General features: G+C 41.7%; 10 protein-coding genes across 10 annotated transcripts; 6 read left to right on the top strand and 4 right to left on the bottom strand.

Annotated features, from left to right (window-relative positions):
• Positions 1–319: 319 nt before the first annotated feature.
• Positions 320–2,024, top strand: IL334_000989 (uncharacterized protein; the record flags this gene model as incomplete). The annotated part of the gene is made up of 9 exons (XM_062932750.1): positions 320–450; positions 506–580; positions 639–737; positions 792–1,042; positions 1,104–1,232; positions 1,288–1,400; positions 1,481–1,651; positions 1,724–1,881; positions 1,961–2,024. 9 exons carry the CDS (start codon positions 320–322, stop codon positions 2,022–2,024), a joined length of 1,191 nt encoding a protein of 396 aa, XP_062788801.1.
• A 740-nt stretch (positions 2,025–2,764) lies between these two features.
• IL334_000988 (uncharacterized protein) lies at positions 2,765–4,565 on the top strand (the record flags this gene model as incomplete). Its single annotated transcript, XM_062932749.1, has 6 exons — positions 2,765–2,861; positions 2,951–3,121; positions 3,210–3,290; positions 3,418–3,736; positions 3,893–4,187; positions 4,263–4,565. 6 exons carry the CDS (start codon positions 2,765–2,767, stop codon positions 4,563–4,565), a joined length of 1,266 nt encoding a protein of 421 aa, XP_062788800.1.
• Positions 4,566–5,082: 517 nt separating this feature from the next.
• IL334_000987 (uncharacterized protein) lies at positions 5,083–6,298 on the top strand (the record flags this gene model as incomplete). Its single annotated transcript, XM_062932748.1, has 3 exons — positions 5,083–5,455; positions 5,538–5,799; positions 5,896–6,298. The coding sequence occupies 3 exons, from the start codon at positions 5,083–5,085 to the stop codon at positions 6,296–6,298; spliced, it is 1,038 nt and encodes a 345-aa protein (XP_062788799.1).
• A 1,477-nt stretch (positions 6,299–7,775) lies between these two features.
• On the top strand, positions 7,776–9,581 carry IL334_000986 (4-aminobutyrate transaminase; the record flags this gene model as incomplete). The annotated part of the gene is made up of 4 exons (XM_062932747.1): positions 7,776–8,107; positions 8,219–8,537; positions 8,638–8,810; positions 8,891–9,581. 4 exons carry the CDS (start codon positions 7,776–7,778, stop codon positions 9,579–9,581), a joined length of 1,515 nt encoding a protein of 504 aa, XP_062788798.1.
• Positions 9,582–10,032: 451 nt separating this feature from the next.
• Positions 10,033–11,978, bottom strand: IL334_000985 (phosphate:H+ symporter; the record flags this gene model as incomplete). The annotated part of the gene is made up of 5 exons (XM_062932746.1): positions 10,033–10,449; positions 10,519–11,201; positions 11,270–11,483; positions 11,550–11,761; positions 11,843–11,978. The coding sequence occupies 5 exons, from the start codon at positions 11,976–11,978 to the stop codon at positions 10,033–10,035; spliced, it is 1,662 nt and encodes a 553-aa protein (XP_062788797.1).
• Positions 11,979–13,342: 1,364 nt separating this feature from the next.
• On the bottom strand, positions 13,343–14,423 carry IL334_000984 (uncharacterized protein; the record flags this gene model as incomplete). The annotated part of the gene is made up of 6 exons (XM_062932745.1): positions 13,343–13,452; positions 13,495–13,633; positions 13,780–14,012; positions 14,108–14,171; positions 14,249–14,284; positions 14,346–14,423. The coding sequence occupies 6 exons, from the start codon at positions 14,421–14,423 to the stop codon at positions 13,343–13,345; spliced, it is 660 nt and encodes a 219-aa protein (XP_062788796.1).
• Positions 14,424–16,406: 1,983 nt separating this feature from the next.
• IL334_000983 (uncharacterized protein) lies at positions 16,407–17,825 on the bottom strand (the record flags this gene model as incomplete). Its single annotated transcript, XM_062932744.1, has 7 exons — positions 16,407–16,562; positions 16,634–16,703; positions 16,803–17,022; positions 17,084–17,162; positions 17,231–17,371; positions 17,437–17,455; positions 17,566–17,825. 7 exons carry the CDS (start codon positions 17,823–17,825, stop codon positions 16,407–16,409), a joined length of 945 nt encoding a protein of 314 aa, XP_062788795.1.
• Positions 17,826–18,410: 585 nt separating this feature from the next.
• Positions 18,411–20,593, bottom strand: IL334_000982 (uncharacterized protein; the record flags this gene model as incomplete). Its single annotated transcript, XM_062932743.1, has 5 exons — positions 18,411–18,685; positions 18,790–18,967; positions 19,042–19,657; positions 19,737–20,068; positions 20,180–20,593. 5 exons carry the CDS (start codon positions 20,591–20,593, stop codon positions 18,411–18,413), a joined length of 1,815 nt encoding a protein of 604 aa, XP_062788794.1.
• A 366-nt stretch (positions 20,594–20,959) lies between these two features.
• On the top strand, positions 20,960–23,038 carry IL334_000981 (uncharacterized protein; the record flags this gene model as incomplete). The annotated part of the gene is made up of 11 exons (XM_062932742.1): positions 20,960–21,044; positions 21,122–21,260; positions 21,342–21,411; positions 21,495–21,553; positions 21,628–21,787; positions 21,868–22,034; positions 22,117–22,239; positions 22,325–22,406; positions 22,470–22,579; positions 22,658–22,863; positions 22,935–23,038. The coding sequence occupies 11 exons, from the start codon at positions 20,960–20,962 to the stop codon at positions 23,036–23,038; spliced, it is 1,305 nt and encodes a 434-aa protein (XP_062788793.1).
• Positions 23,039–23,586: 548 nt separating this feature from the next.
• On the top strand, positions 23,587–24,438 carry IL334_000980 (uncharacterized protein; the record flags this gene model as incomplete). The annotated part of the gene is made up of 3 exons (XM_062932741.1): positions 23,587–23,763; positions 23,852–24,004; positions 24,157–24,438. 3 exons carry the CDS (start codon positions 23,587–23,589, stop codon positions 24,436–24,438), a joined length of 612 nt encoding a protein of 203 aa, XP_062788792.1.
• Positions 24,439–24,791: the final 353 nt, after the last annotated feature.

Genomic DNA, 24,791 nt, shown 5'->3' with positions numbered 1-24,791 from the left:
ATTTCCTTTATAATAATAATAATGTAACAAGGGAAAAGCGAGTCAAAATACCAGATTAAAATTGGGGCTCACTTTCATCAACAGCAGGAAAAATCGCACTTTCGGCTTTAAATTCTCCGCCCATACACAACAGAATCAAGATATACATATATTTATATCCACGTCATGAAATTGATTATCAGAAAACAAATGGAATTCTCCCCCCCCCTTTGCATCCATCATCAACAATCCACCTCCACTTCTCACCTCCCCTTTGCATGCCAGAATATCTGATCATTGAAGATCATCTCTTCCATGGATTATCAACAGCGAGCCCCTGATGAATTCATTGACAACTACCGCCGCTCCCAAGCTGAGAGTGCTACTTCACTCGGAAAGGCTCAAACATGCTTATCGATCTATCCACCAACTGCGAGATCTGCCTCGACCATCGACTGACGAGTTAATCAAGTGAGCGAGTTCAGATCTCCGGCAGAAGACCAAGGCTGACCTTCTTACAATCAAGAAAACCACGGCTCAAACCATGCAATTGGCCAAAAGCGGAATCATCGGCAATGGGAGCCGCAAACTACGCATCGGCGTGAGTTTCACTAGACGACTGTGGTTTCCGATTGTCATCTACTGATGATCACGAATAGACATCAGCTATCCGAGTGGACATCACCCCCTACAACAATTTTACTAGTGCAGAAACGGGAGGATGCTAGGACGACCGCAGCTATGGGCAAAATACTCTCGTAAGTGTGTGATATGTACGGCCCAATGTTAAAGTACGGCTGACTGTCATACAGATACTTTCAAGCCAACTTTCCGAATTTGAAACTCATTGTTGAGCCTCACACCGCGGTCGATCATCCTTCTTTCGAAAATCTCATTGTGGCTTCTCCAGGCGATGAAAACCTCTTACCATTACATACTTCTCTAGTATTGACATTAGGAGGTGACGGGACGATCTTGCATGTTTCGAATTTATTCTCTCAAGGCGAATGTCCTCCTGTCCTGAGTTTTTCGATGGGGTCTCTTGGCTTCCTTCTTCCCTTCCGTAAGTCCACCTTGGCTTCAATGCGCAAGAGCTCTGGAACTGACTGAGACCCTTGTGTTAGATATCGCTTCTCTCGCTTCAACTATACGAGACACCTTGCATGGACCGGTTTCCATATTGAACAGAATGAGATTGGCTTGTACGCCCTTGTCCACAAATAGGAAACCGTTGGATCGATGTACAAAACCAGGTCGGTGTTGCTCCAACTCTCATCCCATATGATCTAGCTGATGTATGTCCAACAGTTGGAGAGGCGGGCTGGCAAGTAATGAATGAAGTCACGTTGCATCGAGGAAGACACGCACATCTGACAGTGGTGGATGCTTACTTTGATGGACAGCATCTTACCGAGGCTGTGGTAAGTCAATTGTGGACCATGTAGACCCTACGTCCAAAGAACACGGCTGACAAGTATTGTTTGTGCGAACGTGGGTATAGGCGGACGGCATATTACTTTCCACGCCAACAGGATCTACTGCATATTCACTTTCTGCCGGTGGACCAATCTCCCACCCTGAAACAGATGCTTTCTTACTCACTCCAATCGCGCCTAGATCACTAAGTTTCAGGACTGTCATACTACCAGGGAGAGGCTCTGTTCAGCTCGAAGTGAGTGATATTGTCTAGACTTCATTCCTTCGAAGCATTCATAGTGCTGAACTGACCACTTGCTATGTACAGATATCTCCTCTGGCAAGATCAGCAGCAGAATTATCAATAGATGGGAAGGAAGTGTGTCTATTGAATCCCAAAGAGTCTGTACATATCGCGAAATCACCATATCCTATTCCGTGTATAGAGAGAGCAGGAGAAGAAAGCGGTTGGGTAAGGGATATAAAGTGAGTTGACTAAATCTCACCACATTAAGCCTGAGGCGTCTGTTATTGCCTGCTGAGATAACGCGGCTTGTTACCCTAGTTCTCTGTTACAATTCAATGTAGGTTTCCGGAATAAGAGTTTATCGGGTCATGGCACGGTTTAATCTTGCGATGTACCCCCTCTGAAGCATTGATCCCTTTGATCGGAAATTACCATTGAAGTGTGTGGGGTTACATACCCTTCCTTTAGCTTAGAAGCCCTTGATTGGCGATCTTCACTTTAGATTTTCTACTATATCATATAGATTAGATCCCTAGACTATATTATACAACTAGTGACCTTCTCAGACTATGTATTTGATCATTTGCACATGCTTTGTATACCCGTCGCATCTTGTGAATTAGAACTGAAGAACGCTCATGTCGTATTACATTTGTGATTTCCCACGTGAACGATTCGGGTTCCGCCGTGTAGTAATTCTCGTTATCTCCAACCCAAATATCAAGATTATGGCCAATTTGCAGGCGAGATTGGCCATAATAGGTATGAATTTGCTATTTTTGACTTAATTTGACTATAACGCCTATTCAGTCACTCTTTTACTTATCTCATTATTGGCCATAGTTGAATAATTCAGTCACGACAACGTTGTGAATTGGCCATAAAGACCCTTACCGTCGCTTCATCCCCAAAGAAAAAAAAAACAGTTGTTCAGCTGTGAGCGTATGATCTGTTGATCACTATAAAGGTGTCGCAATCGCAATCACTCTTATGAATCCCTTGCCCGTCTTGAATCGCATTACGTCTAAAGCACTTGTATATAAAACTCCAGCTCTTTCATTTCCTCTTGCCAAATTCATCCACACAATATCATCAACATCGACATCGACATCGACAAATACAATGACTATCTTACCCAAACCGGCCGCTGAGATTACAGCTGAAATTGGAGGCCAAGATAATGTAGATACCCTACATCGTACCTCTCGGGATTTCAGAAGTAAGTAATAGTACACAATGAATTTCTTTTTTTGGCCTTGACGCAAGGAATGATTCAAGCTTTGTATGTCGCTAACGATCTTTTTATAGGTGATACCTTGACTGTACCTACCGATGCGCAACTTCTTTACGCATTGAAGGCTTCAAGAGGAGATGATGTATACGGAGAAGATCCAACTACTACTGCTTTGGAAAAGAGAGTAGCTAAATTGACTGGAAAAGAAGCTGCCATGTTTGCTGTCAGTGGGACCATGACTAATCGTACGTTTGTCGCTCGACTGGACTCCATTCTAGTTCATTTATGCTAGTAGGTGAGTTGAATTTGAGCTGATAAAAGGCCGACTACTAGAACTCGCTATTAGAACCCATATGAAACAACCTCCTCATAGTATCATAACTGATTATCGAGCGCATGTACACAAGATGGAAGGTGAGTCCTACTGTCCTGGTACTTTGCCGAACCTCTAAATCGTCCTTCGATCGACTTGGGATACATGATGCTCTCTACCATGATCGTCCTCTTGTCTCGCATTCTGTCTGCTGACAGTTTTGTTTAGCCGGTGGTATAGCGATGTTCTCTCAAGCTACAACCCATCAGCTATTCCCTTCCAACGGTCTACATCTGACAGCAGAAGACATCGAACCTCAACTTCAATTGGGAACGAACATTCATATATCACCTACCAAATTGATTTGTCTGGAAAACACTCTGAGTGGAATGATCCTCCCTCAAGAAGAAGTAGTCAAAATCGGAGAATTGGCAAAGAAACATGATATAGGAATGCATTTGGACGGTGCTAGAATTTGGAACGTAGCTGCTTCCGAAATCGAGAAAAGAGGCTTGGACGCTACTAAGGAACAGGATAGACAGACTGTGTGAGTCCTGTTTATGCTGCTTCTGGGTTTACTAGATATACTTGTCTTCGGTTGTCAGAAGGCATCCCTATATCGACCATATTCATATTCCCGCTTTTTGTGGTTCTGAAACCAGAGATGTGTAAAACTGACTCAAAATCGCTATGCCGTGCGTAGATTGACAGAATTACTCGCACCATTCGATACAGCCTCTTTGTGTCTATCGAAAGGTCTCGGGGCGCCCATCGGATCAATCATAGTTGGGACTAGAGAATTCATAGAGAGAGCAAAATGGTTTAGGAAGGCTTTCGGGGGTGGTATTAGACAATGTGGTGGTATAGCAGCTTCAGCAGATTACGCTTTAACACATCATTTCCCTAGATTAGCTACCACGCATGCTTTAGCAAAGAGATTAGAAGAGGGTTTGAAGGAATTAGGTGTTGGAATTGCCGCTCCTGTTGATACCAATATGGTGAGTTCCTGAATTTCCCTTTTCTCTCTCACTGGGAAGTTTAAAAAGCTAAAAAAGGACTTGATACGTCTCAAGGTCTTCTTCCAACCACAAGAAATCGGATTATCATTGGACGCAACAATGGCTCGTTTAGCAGCCTTGCCAGACCCCATCATTGTAGGAAGAGAAAGATGTGTCGTACATCATCAAATTACTCCCGAGGCAGTCGAAGAGTTTATCGCATGCGTGGCAGAAATGAAAAAGGAGAAACAAGCAAACGGTGATATACAAACAAATGGAGTTGGAAAAGAGGAAAAAGCAAAGCTCGACCATTATAACAAACCAAATGGAAAGACAACAGATGCTGTGTTAAGGAAACAGGCTGCTTTAGGCTATTAAAATATTTTGTAGTTTGAGCGAGTGGTTATATACTCATTGTACAAGAATAACGACCGGATGCAGGATCAGAATATCAATATAGACCTCGACACATAATACAATAATATCATAAATCGAATTCTCTTCCTGTAGTGTTTGGACGATAGAATTCTGCGCGAAATTGCCTGATTCGGAACTCTAGGCATTACTCCTGGAAGGCGATCAGCCAAATATGCTTGGTTGTTTAAGCTTATTCTGATTTCATACATTCCACAATCGGCCGCCGGGGGCCACCGAAACGGCGCGCGTATACTGTACAGAATGCTTCATTGGTGATTCTAGGTGGCCGTGTCATTCTTAATGCAGGAAGGATAACGCTTCAAAGCGAAACAGCGAAAACTATATAAGCTACAAGCATGAACACATGCTTGATGCCCTTTTGGTTACAACACTAAGATTCACAACCACATGTTCCTCCCAATATACTTAACTTCGGAATAACAACTATAACTTATAATTTAATCTAATCTCTTTCGACATGTCCTTAGTTACTATGGTTGACCTCCTAGTCATTGGTGGTGGCCCAGCTGGATTATCAGCAGCCTTGACCTTCTCACGACTCAAGCGATCTTGCGTACTTTATGATTCGGGGCTGTATCGAAATGCAGGAGTAGCTCATTCACACACCATTTCAGGGTTCGAGAATGCGGACCCCGATGATTTCAGATCAAAAATGAGACAAGATCTCAAAGATTACTACAGCGATACTTTGGAATACCGAAAAGGGTTGATTACCAGCTTGAAGAAATCGGATGGTGGATTTAAAGCATCAGATGATCAGGGAAGAGATGTAGTAGCAAGGAAAGTGGTGTTGGCAACTGGTTTAAAAGATCATTTACCTGATATCGAAGGTGAGTGAAATCTTCTGCCCTTCCAAATGTATGATATGTGCGAGGCCATATCGTAAATGACCATTTGCATTATATGCTTTAGGCGTTACCGAACAATGGGGTAAACGTATAATACACTGTATTTTCTGCCATGGTACCGAGACTGCCAACTTGCCATTCGCATTCCTATTCACCAAATCAAACTCATACATGAATGCAAGACTTGTCGATACAATGTTGAAACTATGGAGATCATTGAAACATACCGATAGATATATCCTGACAGACGGTATGGACGTTGAAACCGAACAAGGTAGAAAAGATGCTGGTTTAGAAGAACAATACGATCTGATCAAGAAATTAGGGTAAGTCAAGCCCATTCAACATTCCCACAGCGGATCACTGATCTGACGATTCAATTTCTTCTTTCGCTAACTCATGTGATGTACATCTATCTTCAGATATAAGATAGTATCATCTAAAATAACATCTGTCAAAGAGAATTCCGAGAAAACTTCACTCGAGATCAAATTCGACAATCATGATCCGATTTCAGTCCCAAACATGTTACTATTCCCAGAACGATTTACGCCTTCTTCAGACGCAGCACCGTTGTTAACGGAAGAGCTTTTGGGAGCTCAGTTACAAGCATGGGGAACTATAGCGCCTCCATCATCGGGATTGGGAGCAAGTGGCATGCCACCTCGAATGGGAGATGACCCCAAAACCAACGTTCGAGGTCTGTTCTGGGCGGGCAATAGCGGTTCGGCAGCTGCGAACTATACCATCAGCTTAGCTCAGGGTCAAGCCGCTGGAGGTATGGCTGGTGATCAATTAGGTGAAGATGATTTAGCTAAGTTATGAAGAGAGGATTTCGGGCGAAGCGGTGTTAGTTCACGTAAACGAATAGAAGGTGAAATTCTTGTAACACCACACTACTGTATTCACGCATATACTGGTAGAATGTATGACACTACCACACAATTTGTCGCAAATTTTCATTCAGCATTGCTTGTTTCCGCGACGCTTGTGGCTGCAAAGAGTACGGTTTACTCCCAGTCTAGCAGCATATAAACAACATGAACAAGTAGGTAAAGACGATTCGAAAACACTCTTGTCAGGACAGTTAAGAGGATGAGATATGATTCTAGCAATGACGTCGAGATCCACACAATCGTACTGTGGCGGTGCTCTCGCTACTGTTCCGTAGGTCATTGTATCTACTGTGAACCAGGAAATCTTGTGAGTGTAGATATGTGTGCATGTGTCATGTTTGCGTATGTAAGTAATCATGTGTATATGTTTTTGTGTGCTGATCGTAAGTTTTGATCTCTAGTCAGGGGATATTCGCTTCAATTCATCGTTTTGATTATCACTTGAATGAGTACGTGACAAGGATTGTTCATGCGCCTGATTTACCAGTCTTGATGAGACACGTTCCAAACTAGTCATGCGCCCCACCTCAACCTCTGGATCGGCTCAATCCGTCCCGAAAGAGTATACAACTGAATCTAAGGTGTTAAGCGAGTTTGAAGAGATAGCGAAAAAATCATTCGAAGAATTACGAAATCAAAAAAGGTCAAATAGAATTCAATCGAATACCCGTATGAGCCAAAAAGGTCAGATACGAAGACCTGAATTGGAGATTTGCACTCCAAAAAAGTCAGATAATTTTGCTTGGGATGGGCGTTAGTACTCGAGTATTTACGGAAACGTACCGGAGGAATTGTTAAGCGAGGTCATTTGAATTCCGAGGGTTAAAATAGGTAGTTTTGGATGAATCCGGTTGATAGCCGTCGCATGTGCTGGAAAGATATTCCAATTTACATGTGGGATTGATCTTAATGGGCGCTTACAACAAGTGAAAAGTCCTTTTAGGTGGAGTGGAGGTTGTAGCGTAAAGTAAGGGCATACACCGTACCATTACCATGCTTTCTCTTTTTTTAGCTCAAGATTTCCCATATCTACGTATGTGCCTATGTATGTATGTCTGCCCCCCACCCAGCAGCAACACACTTTAGTTGAATTGTTTAAACGAGATCTCCATCTCAAACGAAACGATACGATACGAATCAAATTCAAATTCAAATCAATCCATCATTTCTAGAAAGGTCAAATCTCATCAATTTATTTGACCTTTTCATTTCTCGCTTCTTCGGATCTCACGGCGGTTGTTCACAGAAAGCGTCAAGCTACGTATCAATCAGAAAATAGCATAGACGAGGTCTTTCCTTTAGCCTTCTATACCGTCCCTTTTCGTTTAGAATCAAATCGTATATAAACCTTTCAAGTTTTTTCGTCCCACCCCTCAACGTCGTCATTTTTTACTCTTCCTTTCATAATGTCTCGACTTCTCACTTCTACTCTTCGAGGTCTCCCAAGAATCGCTAAACCCATATATACCGTACCTGGAAGATCATTCATCTCTTCTTCTACCACAACCAGTTCTTCATCTGCCGCTTTCGCTCAAGAACAACAATCATCAGACGATATGCCAGTTGCCGTTAAGACCGCTGCCCAATGGGCTGAATTTGGACGAGATCACGTTTGTCATGGGTTAGGTCGATTGAGAGATCACGTTATTGTCAAAGGGTCAGGTCTGGATCTTTACACCGCCGAAGGCAAGAAATTACTTGATTTCACTGCTGGTATCGGAGTGACCAACCTTGGACAGTGAGTACAACGTTGTCTAAGGATTATTCAACGATCACTTCCAAATCGTCAGCATCGCGAAACAAATCGTAATACCAGATACTAATTTTGGCTTTTTTTTACTTCCTCCAGTTGTCACCCTCACGTATCTCGAGCCGCTGCTGAACAAGTCAACAATCTCGTTCATCTCCAATGCTCCATCTCGTTCCACGCACCTTACCTTCAACTTATCGACCGACTTCTTCCCGCCATGCCTCACGAATCTCTCGATCAATTCTTCTTCTGGAACTCTGGTTCCGAAGCTATCGAGGCTGCCATCAAGGTTGCTCGACAAGCTACCGGCAGACAAAACATGATCGTCTTCTCCGGCGCTTACCACGGTAGAACTATGGGTTCAGGCGCTTTGACCAGATCCAAACCTATCTACACGCAAGGTACTGGTCCTTTGATGGTGAGTCCACAGCGTTCTTTGTTTTTCTTGATTGACCTTCCTATATTATTTTCTGCCTAGAACAAAGGATGGCCATACTAACGATTTTATTGTCTTCCAGCCCGGTGTCTTCTCTTCTGCTTTCCCTTACTGGCATCAACTTGGTGTATCCCCTTCCACATCCGAAGAAGAACTTGTCCGATTGGCTGAACACCAACTTGACTTGATCCTCAGACAACAAGTCAACCCCAAAGATGTCGCCGCTATCTTCATTGAGCCTGTCCAAGGAGAAGGGTGAGTTCTTGTTTCCTGACCTGTTCACGATATTTATTGGTTCTCCCCAGCATGGTAAAGGCTGACTACTCGCTTCACAGTGGATACGTCCCTGTCCCACCTGCGTTCCTTCGACACCTTCGAGATGTCTGTGACAAGCACGGTATCTTACTTGTCATTGATGAAGTACAATCAGGATTCTTCCGAACCGGATCGTACTTTGCCATTGAACAACTTACACCTGAGCTTCGACCTGATATCCTTGTTTTCGCCAAGGGAGTAGCGAACGGTTTCCCCATCTCTGGTATCGCCTCAAACAAAGAATTGATGGGCAAATTAGATGTTGGATCTATGGGTGGTACATACTCTGGAAATGCAGTTGCTTGTGCAGCTGGTATTGCATCTCAAGAAGTATATCAATCTGGTGAAATTGGTCAAAATGTAGCTGAAAGGTCTAAACAACTTTACGCTGTCCTCAATGGTCTTGCCGAATCCTCAAAGACGAAACATTTGATCGCTCAAGTAAGAGGAATGGGTTTAATGGCTTCAATCGAATTCAGAAATACGTCAGATCCATTAACTCTTGAAGGTATCCCAGAAGGAACTGCCGTTCCCAAGAACATTGGTAAACGAGTTCAAGAATATTGTCTTAACAAAGATCTCATCATTTTAACCACTTCTTGTTTCGACACTATTCGTTTCATCCCGGCTTTAACTGTAAATGAAGAAGAGATTGATAGAGCCATGAAGATCTTCACTGAAGCCGTTGAGAACGTTGCTAGGGAAGGTTAGATTGTAATTGCCATCAGTCGCAATGTGTTAAGATTTCTGCCCATGCTTCGAAGATGTCAGATGTTAGGGTGTCAGGGTATTAGGATGTTTAGGATGTTTTCGATTATATGAATTTGTCGAGTCTTTTTGTATTGTATGCCTCTATTGGAAATGTGACAGAATTATTCAATGTGCAAAACACCATCTCGCCAGCCAATGCGGTTTGATGATGGAATATAGTCCAAGTGTCGAGAGCAACCTAGAAAATGTACACAAATTTTGCCTTAATCAGAACTGATTTCGGGGTTAGCCCCATGCCTGAATATTAGAAATGATATAAATGAATGTAATCGTCATAACATCAAATGCATAATCTCTATCTACTACAGCATAAGGAGCGTGTTCTACTCGATATTAACATATCTCGGAAAAATTATATATGTGTATATAAATACGGAGGAACGGGAGCTATTTAAGCTGTAGGATGTATTTGATCATCTTGTGAAGAAGCAGAACCTGCTGTTTTGTTCATAGTAGGATGAACATTCGAGTCATGTACGAAGTTATCTTGAGATTCTTGAGATAAATCTTCAAGAGTTTTACCTTTGGTTTCAGGAAGTAACAAAGTCGAGAAAATACCAGTCAACATGAACAGAGCGAATATTTCCAAAATATGTTTTAGGAATTTATTTTTACCACCGATGTTTATTAATCGAGAGAAACCGACTTGAGCAACGATAGCACCGAGTTTACCTGATGCAGCGGAGATACCGTGTGCAGTAGATCTGTATCTCGTAGGGAAAGCCTCTCCTGGAATAACAAAAGTCGTAGTGTTGGGTCCAAAGTTTTGGAACAAGTTGGCCATGCAGTATAAGAAGACGAATGCTTTCTGGAAACATCAACAAAAACGAGAATCAGTTTAAAATCCCAACACCCAAACTGATTGATAAAAGCTCACCTTTCCTGAACCGGTAGATAAGATCTTATCGTATCCGAAACCCATAATGACAAAGATGACGGTAAGGACAGAGAAACCCATAAGTTGAATAGGTTTTCTTCCCCAAGAATCGATGAAAAGGAAAGTAAGGTAATAACCTGGGATCAAACCACCGACTGCCAAGATAACATTACCGACAGCGGCGTTGAACAGAGTTTGGAATATATTTTCTTGTTTAGTTGCGAGAGCCGTTGAAGCACCGAAACCGATTGTTGTAAGGATGGTAGTTGAATTGAGACCAAGACCGTAAAAAGCGATATCTAAAGCGAACCAAGACCAAGCTGTACCCAAGAGGATTTTACCATTCTTCCATTGACCGAAATGTCGAGTGAAATCTTTCCATGATGCAACAGGTAATTCCGCCCTTTCGTTGTTATGGATGGGATCATTAACGTATGTACCAGATGTAAGGTAGGTATCAACATCTTGAGAAGCTTGTTTGATGTTTCGTTCAATATCCATTGTGTATCGAGGAGTTTCAGGAATAGTGAGTCGGAAATACAAGGCGATGACAGCGGGTACACATCCGATACCAATGATTAATCGCCATACTCGATCAACGGCGGCCATATTGGTCAAAGGTTGAGCGTGAATTTCTTTCTTGAATGCTGAGATACAAATGATTGATACAATAGCAGAGGCGACTGAGATAATACGAGATTGTATCAGTCTAATAGAACCGAAAATCATTCACTGTATTCATCTGACTCACAGTTACCCCAACCTTGACAAGCGAATACGGCTGTCATCATTCGACCTCTGATTCTTCTGGCGGCGAATTCACTGGTGATGACAGCTGACAAAGGATAGTCACCTCCGATACCCATTCCCATGATGAAGCGCCACATGATCATCACACCGTAGATACTGATACCGGGAGCGTGTCCAGCAACTGCTTGACCGAGAGTACCAACAATGATGATCATCTATCAATAGCGAATTGAGGTTCAGTTGTATATTCATTAAACCAGAAGTAAAAGGAAAGGACATACCAATTCAATACCGTACATTTTCTTTCGACCGAGATGATCAGCCAAGTAACCAAATAACAACTGTCCGCAAAAAGTACCGATAGAGTGGGAAACCTTGATACCGAGATCTTGATTGGTGGTATTGGCACCACCGGCATGATATACGTAACCAATCATGGTAGCAGCAATGGAGATAGAGAAAATATCGTATGCATCGGTGAAGAAACCGACACCTGAGAAATTACAAACAGACAATTGGACGTCAATTCTGCACAGCTAATTTGCTTTTGTGCCACAGTATAGAAAAAACTTACCAGCAACGATACAAGCTTTAGCGTGAAACCATGAGAAACTAGCCTCATCGATCTCAGCAAGAGCTGCTCTCCTTCTATCGGCAGCGGGGACTACTGCATCTGCTCGAGCCTTTTCAGCGTCAAAATGATGTGACATTTTTGCTCTTTATCCTTCTTTTTGATTGATGGCCCGTTTTGTCCTTCAAGAAGTCGGGTTTTTGAAACAGTCAAGTGAGGTTTTCGATTGAAGTTGATGTAGAAAGGAGAAAAGATGAACGTATTAGTCTGCTGCTATATAAGCCTTAACCAGTTCTAAGGTAGGACCCATATGCATCGTGGAGTAACATTTTCTTTCGCCGGGCATGACTTTGAATTCAGATCAAATGAGAAGCAAGAAAGGTAGAAACGTTCTTGGCGAATATTCTAAAAATAGATTTCGCTTCATATCATAGTCTGGTACAGATGAAGAATCGGAGGAACGTGCAGAGGTTTTCTATCGCATGTTGTACATGCATTTTATCATTTTGACCTGTATAAAGTAGAAGTGAAGTTGATATTATTGCACGGCGATTCAATTTATCGCACGTTCGTGAGATTTTGATAAAAGAAATGATCGACATTTTGTTTGGTGCCTTGAGTAAATAACCCCTTGATTAAGTAAGATTGCGGAACTCACGGGATATATACTTTTACTTTTACCCCTTGTAGTTGAAAAGATAATTGTCCTATACGGATTGGCTATTTCCCGCAAGAACAGACCTGGTCCCGTATTTGTATTTGTTGAAGACATGCACGTACCAGATATCGTTCTTCAGAATGTAAAAATAGACAAAATGGCACATGCTTTCCCGAACGATGAGAAATTACCAAATTTTGAGAGATGCCGAATTTTTCTTTTTCGTTTCAGGTTTTCACGCACGTTTGATATATAAGTACCCCGTTGAATTATTACGTCTATTTGACAATCGCATAGGGATATAAGCGACATTCCTCCTTATAGCTCTTAATAACGTCAGTTCGCAGACTGCGTGGCTCGTTTAGACCAACATGAATCAATCAAAATCACACTTCGCGATCATGTCTAAAACTTCCCATTCCACGGCATATATGTACACATGTACTATCGGACCATGTATTCATGTTTCCAATTCCCGACGTTCTTTCAAGTCCATGTTGCACGTGCGGTTCGTAGACTCACGATCACTCTGAGCCTCGGTGGGTCTTGTCAGTTGTGAATGTGGACAAATTAGAATGCTTAATTGAGGTTCTTATCTGACAAAGAGTTAAAACTGTGTTTTCCCTCGTGGAGTAGAATTACATACAATTCATGACCATATATCGCCACTGAGCCTCGTCATGATTCGATACAGTATGCGCAGACCAAGGTTACATATATAATGATAATTCGTGTTATCTACTTTATATGACACTATTGTTCTAATTCTATTATTTATATTGATTTCGTCCTTCTTTTCTTTCGATTCAGCCTCGCATCTGTCATTCCAACAAGCAAGTGTGGATCTAAAGGAAGGCCAAACCGGCAATACCCATAGCTACACTAACGATACCCCAGCCGACCACCTCTTTCTGAGCGAAAGCACCGCTACTGCTGGAAGAAGCTGAGGCTGAGGCTGCAGCAGACGAGGAAGCGGTGGCTGAAGCTCCAGTAGCACTTGCTCCTGAACTAGAAGAGGATCCACTCGAAGTACTGGCGGAATTGACCGAAACGTCATTGGTACATGTTTCGTTTGATGGTACAGAATATCCTTCAATCAATACTAGATCGGTACATTGATAAAGGTTTCCATCGCCCTGATAAAGCGTAAACGAGTCAGTACAACTGTCTATGCACTTGAGTAGATGAAGATGCAAATCAGGGTTCGAAAAAGTGATGATTGATACAGCAGAACAACGACATATCGGCAAAAGGGGAAGTTGGGGAATAGTTATGCACTCACACCATCATACTGTACTTGTAAAGTGACTTGACTACCATTAGTCAGACCAACACCTAAACTTGAAAGATCGACATTGAAACAAGCTTCTCCTTCTTTGACTTGGAATATCGAACTAGCCAATGGAATAGAAGTTCCATTTGAAGTAGTGTTGAAATCACTGAAAGAGGTGGGTGATGAAGAAGTTGAAATGAATGCTACCACTGTAGCGAGATTATGATGAGAATCAATCCATACTTGAAATATCAAGGTTCTATTGTCAGCTCGAGTTATTCATATAGTATTACAGAGAAAAGTGTGTATTCTGAGAAGAGAAAGAGGAGGTACTTACTGGGTCCTTTACCGAGTGGGAAAGATTGTCTTGAGCTTGCAACGTCTGGAAAACCACCACAGTACTACATTTATCCTCATTTCATCAGTCACTTTACCCTTATCTAATTGTGTTAACCGTGTCGTAGGTAAAGCAGCTCACCTGAGGCTCGTTATCGTCATCAAATCCACGAGATGTCTGACATGGTAAGGGTCATATCAGCTAGTGAGTCTCGAGCGAGAGATGCATGATGACTTACAGGATAATCAAGTGTGAAATGAGCTATAGCTGTAGAAGCTAAAGCAGAAGCAGCGAGGAAAGTCTTGAAAGCAAACATGGTTTATTACTTTATAGTTTCGTATTTAATGTTTAGTTCAAAAGTAAATGTTCGTATTGGAAGTGATTGAGCCAAGAGAAACGAGTTGAGTGAAACCCGCTGTTCTTATATATATACATATATGTGTGTATGCACTTAAGTACCTTGACAACCTTCATCGCCCTATTCAAACAAGTCTGTCGCCAAGAAACCTTCACCTTCCATCTGCACAAAGGAAAGGATTTCTAACTTTATTTTTGGGACGAAGGTGGAAATTGCGTAATGCGACAAGATTTGAATTTTGATTGGAAGAGTGATCGGTGCCTTTCTATTGAGGCATTTGGCTTGATATCAAGTATGATTGAGCCAAATAAAATAGTGCGCCATATTCTATCTATTCGAGTACTTTAACAGAAAGAGAGATTCGAGATTAGCTTGCGATGAAATGAGCATTATCTGATAAACACAAAGATGGACTTGCTGGTTCTGACACCACTATCTCTTCGGACCCTTTGAGCATGAGTATGTGCATATCCACCGTTCTGAGTTCACTTTGGTCGGATTGAATATCGATGAGTTCTAGCAATCAGACTATAAACATTCGATCTGTGTACATGGGCGAAGAAGGATGAAATCGTGTCATCCAACAACACGAAGACATACCCACCGCAATGGTCTGACAAGATAGATCTCCCGTCGACCTTCTGCATGTATGCTTAATTGGGAACATGATTTTTCTTACTGCGCCATTTTTTAACTGGATGTGCGGATTACGTAAACATACGAGAAAACAAAGCACCGAGTCCAAAACGCCGTATATTCCCGTGTTTGAAAGCTGCCTCGTGGATTTTAGTCACACGTATCAACCCTTCCTGATATTTAGGAATTTTGAAATTAGTGATTTTCTTTCTTCTCTTTTCCTCTTCTTTCAATACAAAATCCCCTCAGGTAAGTGTCGTCCATACCAGCTGCTTGATTCTGCTGCTGTGCCAAGATGGGCAGACAGTTATGAGCTGAAAGCTGATTGTCATACTTTACTTTTCATCTTATAGTTCCAAGGTCACAATGCTCGTAACGAACAAAGATGTTGTGAGTATTATTTCCATTTCACCGTTTTTCAACCCATTTTGACGTCTTTATCCATCTAATCACTGATTATCGGTGGGTTCATTCCTGTAGTATCATCTTACATTAGCGAGCGGGCCAAGGTCCTGGAATTTCAATCTACCTTTCGACTTTTGTTTACAGGAACAAATGTCGTCTGACTGATCTTAGCGGATCCTTGAGTTAATTATCTTTAAATCAAGTAGTTCCCGACCAGAAATGCGTCCTGTCAATCCTCTTTTTCTGTGTTACTCACAAAGAAAAGACCCATAGAAGCGTCATTTCGCGTGGAGGGTATAGGTTGATTCCTTATTTGGACTTGGTATGGGAACGGTAGGTAGCCTTATATCGTCGTTCTTTCACTTTTCTTAAAACACAAAAGTGAAAGAGTCTCTTTCCTATAATACAGAGAGAAGCGTTTTATAGAGCTATAAAACCCCGATATACAAATAGGCTTTAGTGCAATTTGGTGACGTCCTCATTACAAACTTCTTTTTCAATAAGAGAAAGAAGGAGGATAACTCGATCAGGACTACTCTGGGACTGCGGGGATAACAACATGGCTTGAAACATAGCCTAGATTTTTCTCATATGTATATAAATATATAGAAGTGAAGAGCAATTGATAGCGGAAATGCAACATACACTCTACATCACTTATGTCCAGTTGAGCTTTTTGTGCTATCGAGCAGAACCAAGTGAACACACAAAGACACACATATACGATCCAAATCACTTCATACACATGTTGAGATGCTACAAATCAATTAATACTTCTCGTTTCTTATTCATGCTGCGATACGGTACGGGTGTATATTATCATAGGTATAAGCTATCATATCATCCTTGCACACAATCTATCCCTTCAACATCCCTTGCCATTATGAATCTGCTCATTGACTAAGGACCAAGAGCGACGGCACCGTGGGCAGGGACGGTAGTGGCGTTGGCGTTGGCTTCAGCTTGAGCGAGACCTGCACCAGCTCCAGGCTCGTCGGCAGTAGCGGTAACAGGGGGAATAGGAGTTGAGGTTCCTGAGCTTCTCTTCTTCTCGTCCTGAAACATCAACCGAAATCAGCATATCACTCACCACGTGTCCATTTGAAAATAAAGAAAGATCTACTTACAGCAATTCGCTTAGCTTCTTCGTGAACGTCCAAAACTTGTTTTTGAGTAGTGGTGTAGAACTGTACAACCCTATCGCCGTACCTAAAGTCAGCGAAGTTATTCCTTCACTCAGCCTCTTCCATAACCCATAAGACTGATATTAAACGGAATTATTCTAGTAAAACTCACTTCTGCCCGATGGGAGTGCCGAAAACTTTGGCGTAATAATCGTGGAATCTAGCGGTGAAACCTCTGTGTTGATCAACTTCTCTAGCTTTGGCTACACCAGCAGCGGCGGTTTCGTTGATTTTACCGGTGACAGTCTTGTTCTCGCCAACGACCTTGGAACCGACAGTGGAGTCAAGGGAGTTGAAGAATGAAAGGAATCGAGATGAGATACCTTGTTTGTCTAGAAAAACGATGAAAGCGTTAGTATACGGAATGTCATGTGAACTAAGTGCTTCACTCACTGTCGATATCAATGGCTTTTTGAACAATGTTATCTCCGAGAGCATAACCGTGAGCGAGGTACTCCGCAACGATGGCAGCCTACGAGTATATACAGTCAGTTAAGTACGACCAGAGCAGTGTCCGTTCTGCTTGCAAGCTGAACTTACTCGGGGTTTGTCTTCTTGGCCGATTGGGTGACCGTCAGTAGCTCCGATAGCGGTAGATCCGGTGGCACCTGTAGGAAGGATGGAAGCTGTCTTGGGTTCAGCATCTGATGCAGAGGTGACTTCCAGGTGGGCACCGTCGAGCTGTTTACATTGCATTAGTACAGTAGAGGTAAGATAGAGACCATGTTGATATAGGAATCACTCACAGTTCCACCGTTAAGCATCCTAAGTAGTAGTGTCAGGCAATCAGCTTACATACTTGACCTTGCCGGTTACCAAGAGACTGTCTATGGCTGCGTTGAAAGTGATGGACGGCAGAGAAAAGCAAAACTTACAAACTTGTTCTCATGGCACTTAATTTCTCAAAAGTGATATCTGCTTCTGAACCTGATTTCTTTACAGAAACCAATTTACCACAGAAAGAGAAGAAGTCGTGTAATTTATCTTCTGTAGTCTCAGTGGCCAATCCACTGACGTGGATTGTGTATCCGCTCGACGAAGGTGCGGGAGGGGCGGCGGTTGTGGTGGCGGAAGAAGTTGGAGCTGGAGCAGGTACAACTGGGTTGGCTGCTGATTGAGGTGGTTGAACTGACATTGTTTCGGTTTGTTGTTTGTGTATACTTGTGTCTGATAGGTAAGGATGTGAAGACGTTGATTTGTCTTCCTGAAGCTGAACTATATATTAATCGAATGATTCAGGTGTGATAGATATATGAGATATGTAAATGGGAAAGAGATGCTCTTTTCAGAGATGATAACTTTAAACCTTGCTGTGCTGAAGGGGGGGAATGCCAACAGGGGGGATTGCGGAGTGTGGATCTCACTTAATTTTCCCATTTTCTTTTCCTGTGCGTCATAACCACATGTAAAATATACGAGTATATAAGAAATGTAAAAATCGGATATTCCCGCTGTTATTGTTTGTATCATCTAGCACCATCCATTAGATCCCTGAAACGCACATGTGGCGGTGATCCATCCTTATAAAACATCATTGTGAACTGTGCTTGGTGCTGCGTAATGATTTGAATGAATACGCAGAAATAAAAGTGAAAAGAAGACTGTGGTACTTGGCCGATCTGTTATAGCTCCATTCCATAACACTGAAGTGGGGAATATATTGATGCAGGTATACTTGGGGGCGAATGCAAACACAAGCACTTCAAACAAGCGAGCTGCACTACAGCATCCCTTCGACACCCAATGCCACTAATACTCTAGCTAGTAAACTGACCTTCCGCTCTTCACTCGTCCAAGTCTCTTCTCCGACGTCCTTTGTGTTCTTATCCAAAGTGATGACTTCTTGACCTAGGGCTTTACGTAACGACGGAGAAGAAGTCATCATCAACATTGATAATTCAGTGTCCAAAGTCAATGATCTTGTAGATAAATTTGATGATCCAATAAACGTTAAAAACGGATTAGAGCGTGGTGAAGATGGCGACAACCATATTCCTACATGTCATGCACGTCAATGTCAGCTGTATTTCCGCCGGGCCGCCACGCCGAGATGATGTGGTAGATGCAGCTGAGTATATACGGTCGAGGGATTCGCTCACCTTTGGAATGATAAGTCCAACCTTGTTTTTCCCATTCTTTCAACCTCACACCAACGTTCTTCTCCGAATCCCATTCTCGTCCTCTCTTAACTGCTTCCCTATGGAATCTGCTCTCGAGTAAAGTGTAACCTTCAGGTATCAGTCTCGAAAATCCTTTAGATCCGTAAAATCCATTCGACTGAACGAACACAAGTGGTATCATCAGTCCGATTCAACCAGTTGACTGAAGAGACGGAATTGAGGATCACTCACTTTTGGACTGGCAGCTATCACTTTGACGGGAGCTGGACTATCAATTATTTGTTTCTTGTATTCATTATATAATCCGAAATAACCACTTGTTAAATCTACTTCTACTCTCCCACCTTCTTCATCACCTTGGTAACTTTCATTAACAGCTTTCCAAACTTTACCCAAAGCCTTTTCCTCTTCTTTTATACCTAATACACCGGCTTGAATCACTGGCCAAAACCAAGTATCTACATCGACCCTTCTTGATCTACTTGCATTTGATGCCCTCCATGAGTTTTGAAATGCAGTTAGAGTAGCTAAAGCATGTGTATGAAATTTCCTGGGATGTATAGAAGCGCTAGGCCAGATTAACGTTGCTTTTGAGTTGTAATTCGTATTCGGGTTCGATGAAGACGGCGACGAAGATGACGCAGAGGAAGTAGGAGACATCGTGGGATTAGGTAGAGGGACTGAATACATAGGTGAGATATGTGCAGGTGGTGAATGATGCAATAAATATGAATATTGAGTGAATAATCTTGTTAATGATGTTAAATATGATAGTAATGATGGATTGGATCGAAAATGTATATATCTATCTTGTCTATTTGTGAAATATGATGAAGCTAAATTTGCTCTTTTGATTACACATATCCAATTGGTCAGTACGGTTATTGCTGTTGCTTTTTGAATAGCTTGGTTCGAAACCAACTCACCCACTTATCAAAACTTCATCATCTACACCATACCATTTTCCATGCCATGTTCCCCATCCTTCATCATATCTAGCCGGAACGATTTTTTCCATTATACCACGTAGTTTGGGTGAACGATATAACCATACTTCACATCTATCAGGAAAAGCTTCTACTAATGGTAACAGTAGATGTGCTGTTGAAGGCGGTAAAGACGACGATGTAGATGTAGAGGAAGAAGAAGAAGAAGAAGAAGAAGAAGAAGAAGATAGTCTTGTTGATCGATGATAGTCCAGTATGAATGCTACGCGTATTTGTGGGTTGGAAGCTAGGGCATTTCGTATTGTTTCTACCTAGAAAGATTCCAGTATGATATTTAGCTAATTTGTCAAGTAGCGACTATTCCTTATGCCATTCAAGGACATTCAGATTTAAGAAGAAATAGAAAAGAAGATGTAGCTTACTAATTCTCCTTCTTCCGTTCCAATATATAAACTACTTATCAATATTCTCTTCTTGGCTCTCTTGATCATTTCTATCAATCTACCATAGAACATCTCTGGAGAAGTCAATAATTCAACTTCATCTCCTCTTGCACCGAAACAAGGTTGACTAGCTGATAATCCCGTTGCAAGAGACTCGAATGCTGGATGTTGGTGAGGTTGAGGTTTCTGGATGACCTGAGAAGCACTAGTGATCGTGCTCGATGAACTTGAGGTTGATGTTGAGGTTGAAGCAGAAGAATAAGGATGAATTGGACATCGTGGTATGGTTATGATAGGTAATTGTCGGTGTCTAGGTAATATCACTCGCTTCGAAGGCCCAGCAAAGGACGACGAAGATGTTCTAAGGACATCTCGAACCAACGATAGACTCATCTTGACAAGAGAGATTGAGATGTCTGATGAACCTTGAAGGTACGGATGGCAACGAGATGAATGTATGTACATAAGAAAAGCCAAGAACAAAACTAGATGAATTTGATGAAATCATTGCGACTGGAATTGGCGAACCACGTGGGATATGACTCACCATAGCCAATCGAACGAAAAGATCGTCCTCTTTTCAATTTAGCTCTCTCTCTACTTTGTATTTCAACCTCTTCCAAGGATCGATAGTATCGTACGAAGTATTTACCATGCCACTGAATCGACTATAAACTATATCCCGACAGTCATCTATCACCTCATTTCCCGTGGGGCACTCTGATTGTGATTCGGTCTTCCGATCGACTTGAAAACAACATGTCAACTTCAGCTCTTTACGGATTGAAAAGGGCGGTTATAATTTTACCTGTGGCGTGGACAGGAGCATGGTTAGGATATTACGGTGGGTCGCTTTCGTATATTGTACAGCTTAGATTGCACCTTGAAACTTCAGACTAACAGAACCTATGATAATAATAGCATATACCGATACATTACGTCGATCACACATCAGAGAACGTAATAAGGAATTATCAAATGTGTTAATGGGATTACCAGGTGACGGACCCGATTTCACTAAACCTGCACAAGACGTTGAAAGAGAGGCATTAAAGAAAAGGTCAGCTATGATACGTTTTCTTGACCCGGACGCGTTTTAAGTAACAGGTTCTTAGATTATTTAGCTAACATTTTTGATTAGATATGCAAGTTTAAAATTCGCCGGAAGGTACTGGAACCCTTATGTTGAATGGAGAGAACAAGGCGCATGGGTGAGTTTCGAATGGTTTCTCGCTCTCGGATACTGCTGTTTGGAGTGTGGGCTGATCATCTTTGCGTCTCGACATCTTGATAGGAATGGGCATTATGGAAGATTATAGTTTCTACCATTACACTCAAGATCTTTTATAACGGGTGAGCTTGCTTTTTCACATGCCCCGCCCAGCTTGTCTCGGACCGTTTGAGCTAATGATAATCTTGAAAACCAGAGGCGTACCGCCTGAAAGACCAATACCTGATTTACCACTTGAACGACCTGATTTCTCTTTGCTTTTCCCCACTTCGTTCAAGTCGACTATGAGTACCAATAGAAATCCAGGTACAGGTGGTGATAATGTAGATGTAACAGACAAGTTGACACTGACATGGGTGAGCCATCAAACCGTTCTATATTAAAGCACCCAGTGCAAGTTGACAGCCGACTGAACTGATCTGAATGTTGTTTGCAGCTTGGACAATCAACAACATACGTTACACTTGACAATTTGACTATTCTCACGGACCCAGCATTATCGGATAGAACACTACCTTCTAGAATCGCACCGCAGCGACTAAGGCCTAGTCCATGTGAATTAAACGAATTGAAAAGGGTTGATGTGGTTTTAGTCTCACACAAGTGAGTCAAATATGGATGTTTATCATCTGGACCTTCATCACCAGTGTTTTGTTCTAAATTGAGTTGTTTCGTTGTCCAATAGTCACTTTGATCACCTAGATCCTGAAGCTATAAAAGAATTGGGTGACAGTTGTGAATGGGTAGTACCAAAAGGTGTTGGACCGTTCATACGTGAATTCGGTGTAACAAGAGTAACAGAGTTAGAGTGAGTGATAATCACTCGATCATACAATTTTTGGGGAAAAGAAACCATGGCAATTCCTGACTCGTTCCTTTTTGTCAATGAATAGTTGGTGGCAGGAAACCAAACATACACTATCTAGACCTGGACAAAAAGATAAAACATTCACTATAACAGCTATACCTAATATGGTAAGTCAGCTTGAAAGCCATAGCATGATTTACCTCAAGCTGATTATCAAATCTACATCATAGCACTGGTCAGCTAGATCACCTTTGGATACAAACGCTACTTTATGGTCTGCGTTCCATGTCAAATCAGACACCGAGAGACCTAAATCTTTTATACATCTAGGTGATACAGGGTGAGCATTTCCTCTCTTTCTTGCAGTCGTCTTTTTTCTCTGAAGATCGATATGGCTAATACTTTGTGTGTAAAATAGATATTCACCAACACTATACCATGCGGTCGGAAGAGTATTAGGACCAGTTGATCTAGCTGCTATACCCATTGGATCATATGAACCTAGATGGCATATGCATTTACAACACACGGATCCCGAAGGAGCGGTTCGAATGGCCATGCAAATGAATGTCGGCAAGAGTGTAGGTGTACACTGGGGCACTTGGTTAATGAGTGATGAAGCTTGTGAGTATAATATCCCACTCACCTTTCTGGTTATAAACGATTTATTGACGTGTTTCCGACAACAATTGCAGATAATAAACCTCCATTAGACTTAGAATTAGCTAGAAAGAAATTAGATGTTGCAGAAGATCAATTTTGCGTTTTACCCGTCGGGAAAACTATTGTCATAGATTAATTGCCTGGGGAGTCTGATCATTGCACGGATCATTTCACGGAATAGATTTTTTTTATATTCTATGTATATAGATATTATGTATTCATACATCACTTTACTTGAGTATTTTTTCATGACAACTGATAAACTTCATCGATCAAATCAAAATATACGATTTCTCGGTAAGTTTTTATATATGATAACCCCCCTTTTAAAAACAATTCGTGCCTCGTCTAAGTTGTATTCCAAAAGCTTCATTAGCGTCTTTCACCATACACACGGTGATATCGGATCAAAATTATAATGAGGGTCATACCTATTATGGGTCTATTGTATTCAATAGGAACAGACGTCATGCTGTGTCAGATATCGCTCTACTTGCATGAAAGGATGCTAAGTGATGAGATGGCTAGTCGGTGTGTAGAATGCTGTACTTACTGTCATCAACGTATACATCATTCAAAATCAACAACGTATATTTTGATGTTATAACGTTCCCTCTTCTTCTCTTTCTCTATCGAATATTTATGGATTCATTGATTCATTGACCAACATAACAAATCATCAATATGTTACCTATAATCTTAATTCCATTCATATCTCTTGTACAAGGCATATCATTACCTCGACGAGATGAGTCCACTCCATCTGGAGGACCAGTTTACGTAGCCTGTGTAACGGATACGACATTCTCATCGCTGAATTCCGGAATAGGAATCAACGCGACAACAAGAGAAGAGTGTAGTGTGAGTTTCATTTCATCCTCAAAATCAATTACAGCCTTTATATGCTAAATCTCGTTCATGGGACATCATGAAAACGTCATCGTTATAGCTATCTTGTACAACAACAAAATGGGATGTAGCTTATTATCGTGAAGATAATTCATCATGTCATTGTACCACCGTTGAAGAATCACCTAAATCAGATGAAATTGTCTATGCAATCGATCAAGTAGGTAATTGTAGATCACAAGATGATGCTTCTGTGAGTATCAATTACGTTTATCTCTGACTCTGGGATTTGGCTTTCGGCTTTAAAAGAGGACTTGGACTTCCCTTGCTGTCATTCCATCACTTGGTCATTGCTATCCGATTATTCGCCTTCTGTGATTGCTTATAATCTGTGTCGGTGTATAGGTGGAATACCTTCATTCATCATATACACTCTGTGAATGTATCTTGCCTCCTCTCCCTAATTCAACCACCAATTTCACTTCTCCCAGTTCAATCCAGTGTTTGACAGATTGTCCAGGTGACACATCAACTATATCGATCAGACCAGAATACAATAGTGTGAAAGATACCTTTGAGTACGAATGTGGATGTTATACTGACACCACTGGCTCACAAATCGGAGAAGGAGAAGGGCAGAAAACGGATTGTGGATTTGGTATTGAGAGTATATATGTCAAAGTGTAGAGTGGCATTCCACATATGCTCACATGAGTACTGAAGCGAGAGAAGAGAGAACAAGGAATGAAGTCAACAAGTATAATATAATAACAATTCATGGGTTTGTGTATACGTTCATGATGAATAGAATGAATCAATTAATAATCAAAGCGTTAAATGCTCAAGCCTCCACTCCGCGCACTGGGCACTCTTCTTCTTCTGCCACGTGCTGTTCCAGGATAAAATACAATAAATTGAAATGACTAATAATATAATTATCAACCAATCCAGAGTTGCGGAATGGACCGGGCCAATGGATTCCAACCAGTTTGCCAAATCTAACTTACTCCAAGAGACAAACTCTGTTTGTCGTTCAAAGA

This window comes from Kwoniella shivajii, chromosome 1, assembly GCF_035658355.1.
Source record: "Kwoniella shivajii chromosome 1, complete sequence".
NCBI lineage: Eukaryota > Fungi > Basidiomycota > Tremellomycetes > Tremellales > Cryptococcaceae > Kwoniella > Kwoniella shivajii.
Note: the sequence above shows the minus strand (reverse complement) of the source record. Positions and strands in the feature narration are given on the sequence as shown.